The sequence below is a fragment of the Pecten maximus genome, chromosome 5, assembly GCF_902652985.1.
Source record: "Pecten maximus chromosome 5, xPecMax1.1, whole genome shotgun sequence".
NCBI lineage: Eukaryota > Metazoa > Mollusca > Bivalvia > Pectinida > Pectinidae > Pecten > Pecten maximus.
Genome location: NC_047019.1, coordinates 13,156,319 through 13,166,912, shown reverse-complemented (window position 1 = coordinate 13,166,912; position 10,594 = coordinate 13,156,319). Strand labels below are relative to the sequence as shown.

Genomic DNA, 10,594 nt, shown 5'->3' with positions numbered 1-10,594 from the left:
TCACACGCCACATGTAGGACATTGTTTTTGTTCTTATCTTTTCCTTTTGGATAGACGTCATACTGTAGTAGTTTAAGAAAAACATTCATATTCCCCCCCTTTGCCACGTGTAACAGTGTGTCCTCGCCAGGTTTGATTCCCTCACTCAGAAGATATAAAGCACATTCTTCTGAACCAGACAAACACGCGTTATTTAACAAGGTAAGTTTAATCCCATCATTCAAGAATTAAAAAAAAATCTTCAGGATATTCACATTTCCCTTCAAACCCCAATCACCACAACGTGTCCGTACACGTCTTGTAAACAGAGACCCCTAATCTGTGTTCTCGTCAGGTTTGACTCCCTTACACAAAAGATATGAAGCACATTTCTCTGAACCAGACCCACAAGCTTTATCTAACAAGAAAAGTTTTATCCCATCTTTCAAGTATTTAACAAATATCTCTGCGATATCATTATTTAGGTAACAATGGCTCATATTACTTGACGTAATCAGGAACCAGAAATGTGTGTCCTCGTCAGGTTTGACTCCTTTCAAAAGCAGATATAAAACACATTTTTGTGAACCAGACCAACATGCTTTTTTCAACAAGGTCAGTTTCATCTCTTCATCCAAGTGTATAAAAACTTTCTTAAGAATATCCACATCTCCCTTGTGACCCAACATACCTCTCTTAATCAAAGGCCACCATGGTGTGTACTCGTCAGGTTTGACTCCCTCAAACAGAAGATATAAAGCACATTCCTCTGAACCAGAATCACATGCTTTATTTAACAAGGTCAGTTTCATCTCTTCATCCAAGTGTATAAACACTTTCTTAAGGATATTCACATCTCCCTTGTGATCCAACATACCTCTTTTAATCAATGGCCACCATGGTGTTTCCTCGTCAGGTTTGACTCCCTCACACAGAAGATATAAAGCACATTCTTCTGAACCAGAACGACATGCGTTATTTAACAGGAGAAGTTTCGTTTCATCATTTAAGTATATAACAACTTTCTTAAGGATATCCACATCACCCTTACCAGCCCATACACCTCTTGTAATCAATGGCCACCATGGTGTGTCCTTGTCAGGTTTGACCCCCTCAAGCAGAAGATATAAAGCACATTCTTCTGAACCAGAACGACATGCGTTATTTAACAGAAGTTTCGTTTCATCATTCAAGTATATAACAACTTTCTTAAGTATATCCACATCACCCTTACCAGCCCTTACACCTCTTGTAATCAATGGCCACCATTGTGTGTCCTTGTCAGCTTTGACCCCCTCACACAGAATATATAAAGCACATTCTTCTGAACCAGAATAACATGCGTTATTTAACAGGAGGAGTTTCGTTTCATTATTCAAGTATATAACAACTTTCTTAAGGATATCCACATCACCCTTACCAGCCCTTACACCTCTTGTAATCAATGGCCACCATGGTGTTTCCTCGTCAGGTTTGACTCCCTCACACAGAAGATATAAAGCACATTTTTCTGAACCAGAACAGCATGCGTTATTTAACAGGAGAAGTTTCGTTTCATCATTCAAGTATATAACAACTTTCTTAAGGATATCCACATCACCCTTACCAGCCCATACACCTCTTGTAATCAATGGCCACCATTGTGTGTCCTTGTCAGGTTTGACCCCCTCACACAGAAGATATAAAGCACATTCTTCTGAACCAGAATAACATGCGTTATTTAACAGGAGAAGTTTCGTTTCATCATTCAAGTATATAACAACTTTCTTAAGGATATCCACATCTCCCTTACCGGCCCATACACCTCTTGTAATCAATGGCCACTATGGTGTTTCCTCGCAGGTTTGACCCCCTCACACAGAAGATATGAAGCACATTCTTCTGAACCAGAACAACATGCGTCATTTAACAGGAGAAATTTCGTTTCATCATTTAAGTATGTAACAACTTTCTTAAGGATATCCACATCTCCCTTACCTTTCCATACACCTCTTGCAATCAATGACCACAATGGTGTAGACTTGTCAGGTTTGACTCCCCCACACAGAAGATAAAAAGCATATTCCTCTGAACAAGACCAACATGCGCAATTTAACAGGAGAAGTTTCGTTTCATCATTCAAGTATGTAACAACTTTCTTAAGGATATCCACATCACCCTTACCTTCCCATACACCTCTTGTAATCAATGGCCACCATGATGTTTCCTCGTCAGGTTTGACCCCCTCACACAGAAGATATAAAGCACATTCTTCTGAACCAGAACGACATGCGTTATTTAACAGGAGAAGTTTTGTTTCATCATTCAAGTATATAACAACTTTCTTAAGGATATCCACATCACCCTTATCAGCCCATACACCTTTTGTAATCAATGACCACCATGGTGTGTCCTCGTCAGGTTTGACTCCCTCACGCAGAAGATATAAAGCACATTCTTCTGAACCAGAACGACATGCGTTATTTAACAGGAGAAGTTTCGTTTCATCATTTAAGTATGTAACAAATTTCTTAAGGATATCCACATCACCCTTACCAGCCCATACACCTCTAGTAATCAATGCCCATAATGGTGTAGCCTCGTCAGGTTTGACCCCCTCACACAGAAGATATAAAGCACATTCCTCTGAACCAGAATCACATGCTTTATTTAACAAGGTCAGTTTCATCTCTTCATCCAAGTGTATAAACACTTTCTTAAGGATATTCACATCTCCCTTGTGATCCAACATACCTCTTTTAATCAATGGCCACCATGGTGTTTCCTCGTCAGGTTTGACTCCCTCACACAGAAGATATAAAGCACATTCTTCTGAACCAGAACGACATGCGTTATTTAACAGGAGAAGTTTCGTTTCATCATTTAAGTATATAACAACTTTCTTAAGGATATCCACATCACCCTTACCAGCCCATACACCTCTTGTAATCAATGGCCACCATGGTGTGTCCTTGTCAGGTTTGACCCCCTCACGCAGAAGATATAAAGCACATTCTTCTGAACCAGAACGACATGCGTTATTTAACAGGAGAAGTTTCGTTTCATCATTCAAGTATGTAACAACTTTCTTAAGGATATCCACATCACCCTTACCTTCCCATACACCTCTTGTAATCAATGGCCACCATGATGTTTCCTCGTCAGGTTTGACCCCCTCACACAGAAGATATAAAGCACATTCTTCTGAACCAGAACGACATGCGTTATTTAACAGGAGAAGTTTTGTTTCATCATTCAAGTATATAACAACTTTCTTAAGGATATCCACATCACCCTTACCAGCCCATACACCTTTTGTAATCAATGACCACCATGGTGTGTCCTCGTCAGGTTTGACTCCCTCACGCAGAAGATATAAAGCACATTCTTCTGAACCAGAACGACATGCGTTATTTAACAGGAGAAGTTTCGTTTCATCATTTAAGTATGTAACAACTTTCTTAAGGATATCCACATCACCCTTACCAGCCCTTACACCTCTAGTAATCAATGCCCATAATGGTGTAGCCTCGTCAGGTTTGACCCCCTCACACAGAAGATATAAAGCACATTCTTCTGAACCAGAATAACATGCGTTATTTAACAGGAGAAGTTTCGTTTCATCATTCAAGTATATAACAACTTTCTTAAGGATATCCACATCACCCTTACCAGCCCATACACCTCTTGTAATCAATGGCCACCATGGTGTAGCCTTGTCAGGTTTGATTCCCTCACACAGAAGATATAAAGCACATTCTTCTGAACCAGAATAACATGCGTTATTTAACAGGAGAAGTTTCGTTTCATCATTCAAGTATGTAACAACTTTCTTAAGGATATCCACATCACCCTTATCAGCCCATACACCTCTTGTAATCAATGGCCACCATTGTGTACCCTCGTCAGGTTTGACTCCCTCAGACAGAAGGTATAAAGCACAATCTACTGAAGCAGAATGACATGAATTATTAAACAAACCAAGTTTGTCAATTTTTTTCTCATTCAAAAACAACACAAATCTTTTAACAAATACATGATCTTTCCATACATCTAGAGACATAATCGTGGCGTTAAAGTGCCATTTCTCACTCTCAAACTCTCGAAGGAAACGTTCACACATATATAGATAATGATCGGATGATATGGCAACCATGTTTGAAGATGTTTTTGAGATTGTGAGATAACAGAGGGATTGTACAGGACAATTTTGTATGTAACCAAACGTTGTGTTTTTTCCATACAAAAGAGCTACTGTGACGTATATGGAATCATGATCAAATCTGTACACTTCATCACCCAACCAATCTTTCCCCTTCCTCACCAAAAATCCTAGTAATTTGTCTAAACTATCTTGCACAAATCGTATTTTTTTTTTAAATGTCATAGTAGTTCTGTCATCCTCACCACCAAATAAACTGATATCAAATGCTTCCTCCAACAAAGCTTTGTTTACTTTATTACCATTTGGGTCTAGATCTTTTTTCTTTATTTTTCCATCATTCAAGAAGAGAAACAAAATGGCAGAACATTCTGGTAGCTTCAATAATACATCCATAAAAAAATGGAAAGGTTTCTCAAAAAACTTAACTCGTCTTTCTTGCAATTTCACAGATTTGCAGAAAAGCTGACAACATTGTGGGAAACCAATATTTGGTGAATAACTTATTACTTTCTTCATTTCTTCCGCTGTCCATGCAAATTTTTCTGGCGTATACATCTGTAAAAGTTTTCTTTTTTCCACTGCATTTATGTACCTGTGTGAGCTCAGATCAATGATGTTATCTTCGCTGAAAACAGCTCCCAATGAAGACTTTGTCAAAGAATTAAATATTTCATTACGAATTGTAATTAGCAGAAAATTAGCATGGATTTGTGTATCAACAAAAAGTGTTTTTACATGTTCGAGCCTTTTGCTCCAGTCTTGAACATCAATTTTACCAACATCTTTCTCACCAAAAGCATCATCGATGAAAGTAACAAGATTCGAATTTGGAGTGATTAATTTTAAATCCTTAATGTCATGAAGCTGAAGGGGTTGTCTGGATGGCTGCTCATTTATCAGCCAGTGTAGGAGTTGAATGGCAGTAGAAGTTTTGCCATCTCCTGTGTTTCCCTTGATGACTAAAACCCTGTTCTTTCGGAGCTTGTCTTGAGAATCACGGAAAGCGTTGGTCTGAAGGAATTTTTTCTCCTCTTTTTCTTTTTTGATCCTATATATTGCTGAGACTTTATGAAAAATAAGAAAGAAAAAATTTAGTGGTGCGAAACTTATAAATATACTGATACCTAGAGGAATCATGGATGTGTTATGTGAGGTAGCATGTAGATATCAGTATCCATAAACTCTACATTAGTGTCACTGACATTAAAAGTAAACTTGATAGTGGGATGGTGGTGGTTAATGGCTTCGCGGAAGGAGACTCTCTCTACCATGCAGCCATATAAAGAATATATCATCCATATATCTCTACCATACAAAAAGGTACTAATATTTGTGTAGGCGGAAATCGTCTCTCCATGAAATCGATTAAAACTATCGCGTAATAAGGCGCCATTTTTGCATCTAATGCCGTTCACATTTGATGCAAAAAGAGACACAAAAGTAAAATTTATGGACACTGCTATCTACATGCTACCTCACGTCAGTCTGGGAAGCAAGTTATAGTATAAACCGACATACACGTTTCTATATTAACAGTTTAAGCTGCCACCCTAAACATCAGAGGGAGAGCATCCCGTACTCTCAAGAACTTTGAATTGGGTTAGAATATCTACATGAGTAGTAATAGCAGGCTACATATGAACTGGTACCATATAAAGCAAAAGTAATTACTGTTTTAATTACTGTCTGAATATATGTAATTTGGAGTTATCGCGGTTACAATAATGACGTCTTTATAACCTGTATACTATATATAGAAAAGGTCCCGATAAAGCCCGGGAGGGCGAGGCCGGTCGACAGTAACCGACAAAATTCAAGAAATTAAATTTATGATGATGACAAAGCATATGAAGTTTCAAAGAGACGGATTGAAAGTTTAGTGCATACATGTAGATATAACAATCAATATATATGTTTATATATACAACAAATGTCTTTTTAAATCAATTTCCCTCCGTTGTACTTGACCACTTACAGTTTAGATGTTCTGGTAATGTTCAATCATACCTTTATCTATAATTACACATTCTAACTAGGTATATGCTGTACTTTGTACTAATAATGGGACGGTTGTCGGATGTTATCTATGTTATCAACAATTGATCCGATAGTTGATTGACGTTTTCAATAACTCGCCTTATGCATCATCAGCAGATTAATATTTTCCTGTGTTTTAGATCAAACAAAGTTAAATACAATGTAGCAATGAAGGTGTCAGTTGTTTATACTTTTCATTCATAAATCAATCCTTCATAAGTTTTATTTTCAAACAAATAATATAACAGCAACTGAGAATGTATTCATTTGATAGGGTTATATTAAATACGGGGTCATTTGATGGTCTAATGAATTTATTACATCAGCATGTCAGGTTATAAATAATTGATCATGGATTGACAACCAATGCCTCAATACTACCATCCCATCTCTACTTGGGGTGCACTCTTCTGAGAATGGTAATTTGATACAATAAAACAATTTCAGCAGACTGAGACTAAATGTGATTGTTGTCAGGTCCTACACTGTTTATTGTATCATAGAGGAACAGGGAGAGGGATTCGTGTAACTGCGATGTATCTTCTGATGAATATCAAAGATTTGTGTTCATCAAAAACGATTTTCCTACAGCTATATATGTTAGGAATATGCTGCATTCTCTAACAACTAGTCAAATCCAGTTGACAACTCACCTATCAATGGTTTTAGATCAGCATGGATATCTGTGAAATAATTAGAAGAGATTCATTTTAAATACTTACAACACGGAATACTATGTACAAAACAATATCAGAATTCAAAACATGATTTATTCCATATACTATCAACAACTAATGGTTTAATTCTAATGGATGGATCTTGACCAGACATGCTTGTAGCCAAACCATTAGCACGACAACACATACTATGATAGGTCAAATTAAGTAGGATAGGCAAAACCATTACTATGATAGGCCAAGCCATTATTATGATAGACCAAATTAAGTAGAATATGCCAAACAATTAAAATGATAGGCTATACCGTTAGTATGATAGGCCATACCATAAGTATAATAGACCAAACTAAGTATGATTGGCCATACTATTAGCATCAAAGGCCAAACCATTAGTATGATAGGCCGAACCATTAGTATGATAGGCCAAACAATTAGTATGATAGGCCAAACCATTAGTATGGTAGGCCAAACCATTAGTATGATAGGCCAGGCCATTAGTATGATAGACCAAACCATTAGTATGATAGGCCAGACCATTAGTATGATAGGCCAAACCATTAGTATGATAGACCAAACCATTAGTATGATAGGCCAAACCATTAGTATGATAGACCAGACCATTAGTATGATAAATCACACTAAGTAGGAAAGCCCAAGCCAATAGTATAATAGGCCAAACTAAGTATGTTAAACATATCATGTTAATATCATTTTCTATAATAAAAGTTGTACGTATATAAATAACTGGTTTTCTGACAAACTAAAACCTTGTATTTAGATACCATTCAATACAAAGATCCACTAAAATACTTGTTACATCACAGACATGATACTGCGTTAAGTAACAAGAGGCACATGGTTTTTAAAAGTCATCTGAACTTTGATATATTTTTGTAAATCTAATTCCCGTGACCTTGAAATTGAGATCAATCATCCCAGTATGCTACAGACTAAATATCAGGTTTCTAAGTTTTTTGTTCTGGAGAAGAAGACGTTTAAAAGATTTTATCATAGTACGGCGGCCTTGAATGAAGGTCAATGTCCTTCATTCGAACAAACATGTTAGCTACTCGCCCCAGCATGCTACCGACCCAAAATCTGGCATACATGTCTGGGCCTTTTGGTTATTGAGTAAATGTCCTTTTAAGATTTTAACATGTCTGACCCCTGTGACCTTGAATGAAGGTTAAAGTAATTCATTTGAACAATCTTGATAGCCCTTCAACCCAGCATGCTGCAGGCCTAAGTGAGAAAAGGTAAATTGTTTATGAACGGTCGACGCACGACGGCGGACAAAAGGCAATTAGAATACTATCCATTTCAACTATTCAATAATATTACTGGTACAGGAATAACCATTCATATTACAAGTATATGACCATCCAATCACATTACTGGTGCAGGACTATCCAGTCACATTACTGGTACAGGAATATCCAGTCACATTACTTATACAGGAATATCCAGTCACATTACTTATACAGGAATATCCAGTCACATTACTTATATAGGACTATCCAGTCACATTACCAGTTTAAGACCATCCAGTCAAATTATCAGTACAAGGCCATCCTCACTTCAAATGTAATACTAACATAACCAATTTATCAATCATTTATAGAAAATTCATTGCCCTATACTTAATGTTGGTTACATCCAAACTAGATTTAAATCCAGCAATTAATACAGGAAAAGAAACATTTTGAAAGTCATGATTTCACGTTTTCATAAGATTTGCCTGTCTTCACCCCAGGATGCGTCGGACCTTTGAGATTCTTTAATTCCTAAAGAATAAGAATACTTCCCTATTTTGCTCCACTCCCCGGTCTCTTAGGGGACACAGTCCCTCCATTTATACAACATTACTTAAATTTCCTTGAAAGATGCTTCAGACCCAATTTGGTCAAAAGATTCAAATGGTTATTTTACTAGTTTTACCTTGTATCTCATGTTTTTCTTTTGCCATAGTTTCCTGACTGGCTACCATGGTTTCTTGATTGACTGCTAAGGTTTCTTGTCGGACAGTGAGTTCCCTGATATCCATTGCCATGGATTTCTGTTCAGCTTTAGGATAAATCAATAAGTAAAGTTCATGAAGTCGATCTTATGTGATTGATATACTACATGAATCCATAGCAGTATTTCAAACTTAGCAAAGTGTTCTTGTATCCCAAGTCCAACACCAGAATATATACACAATTTTGTATATCACTCGCTTTAACATTTCAGTGATCATGACAAAACACTCTTTTTTAAATAGATTAACGGTTATGAAAATTTGATCTTTGAATTACAAGCTTACCGATTCATGATATTTTTTTCTGTAATTTGTAAGTAGGAAAGGCCTAACCAATAGTATAATAGGCCAAACTAAGTATGTTTAACATATCATATGTTAATATGCACTTTCTATTAAAAGTGTTACCTATACAAATAACTGGTTTTCTGACAAACTAAAACCTTGTACTTAGATACCATTTAATACAAAGATCCACTAAAATACTTGTAACATCACAGACATGATACTGCGTTAAGTAACAAGAGGCACATGGTTTTTAAAAGTCACATGAACTTTGATATATTTTTGCAGATCTATTTCCCGTGATCAACACAGTATGCACCAGGCTAAATATCAGGTATAAGTTTTTTCGTTCTTGAGAAGAAGACATTTAAAAGATTTTAACATATTTGAGTCTGGCGGCCTTGAATGAAGGTCAAGGTCATTCATTAGAACAAACTGGTAAGCCCCTCGCCCCAGCATGCTAACGAACCAAAATCTGGCATATGGGCCTTTTGGTTATTGAGCAAAAGTCCTTTTAAGATTTTAGCATGTCTGACCCCTGTGACCTTGAATGAAGGTCAAAGTCATTCACTTGAATAATCTTGATAGCCCTTCAACCCAGCATGAGGTAGGCCTAATTGAGATTTTTGTCGAAAATGTAAATTGTTTACAAACGGACGACGCACGACGCGGACAAAAGGGAATTAGAATAATCATCATTTTCCCTAAGTCATCAACTATCTAGTCACAATGCTGGTACAGGACCTTTCAGTAACATTACCAGTACAAGGCTATCCAGTAAAATTATCAGTACAACACCATCCTATCACATTACTGTCACATGACTATTGACCCAAGTATTCTCCTGACCAAATATGATTAAGATTCATTCAGTAGTTCAGGACTAGTGATGATTTGAAATGTTAACCTTTATTACCTCTATAGGCACCACCCCTCCTGACACAGGAAAGCCACAGTAAAAGACTTTAGGCAAAAATAACAGAATTTCTGGGATTGTACTTACATATGCAACAAACGTATATATCCAGTCCACTACATACTTGTGTATACATCCCACTACACATATACTACTGACAAAACCAATCTGTACTCCTGTGTATAGCCCACTACACATATACTACACACATAACCAACCTGTACTGGTGTGTACATCCCACTACACATATACTACACACACAACCAACCTGTACTGGTGTGTACATCCCACTACACATATACTACACACACAACCAACTTATACTCGTGTGTAGATCCCGCTACAGACGTACTACTTACAAAGCCATGGTACCTGATTACGATTCATATTTACAGTCCAACTGCTAACATTACAAACCTGGAGATTGCTTTTGGTTTTCGTCTCCCGTCTTCTGTGCTTTAGCTGGTGATGGACCTTTAAGAAAATAACAGGTAAAATCCTTATGTTGATTTTAGTACAGTTCAAAAGGGAGGCAATCA

At 36.9% G+C, this 10,594-nt stretch overlaps 1 protein-coding gene across 1 annotated transcript in view; it reads right to left on the bottom strand.

The window, feature by feature from the left end:
- Window positions 1-563: 563 nt before the first annotated feature.
- Window positions 564-10,594, bottom strand: part of LOC117327214 — a 30,031-nt gene continuing 20,000 nt past the window's right edge. Inside the window, exons 3-6 of the mRNA XM_033884079.1 lie at window positions 10,473-10,529; window positions 8,776-8,901; window positions 6,814-6,843; window positions 564-5,187 (exon numbers count right to left, since the gene is read on the bottom strand). Of these exons, the coding sequence (XP_033739970.1) occupies window positions 1,793-5,187; window positions 6,814-6,843; window positions 8,776-8,901; window positions 10,473-10,529 (3,608 nt within the window). The 3' untranslated portion in view covers window positions 564-1,792. The remainder of the gene's footprint in view (window positions 5,188-6,813; window positions 6,844-8,775; window positions 8,902-10,472; window positions 10,530-10,594) is intronic.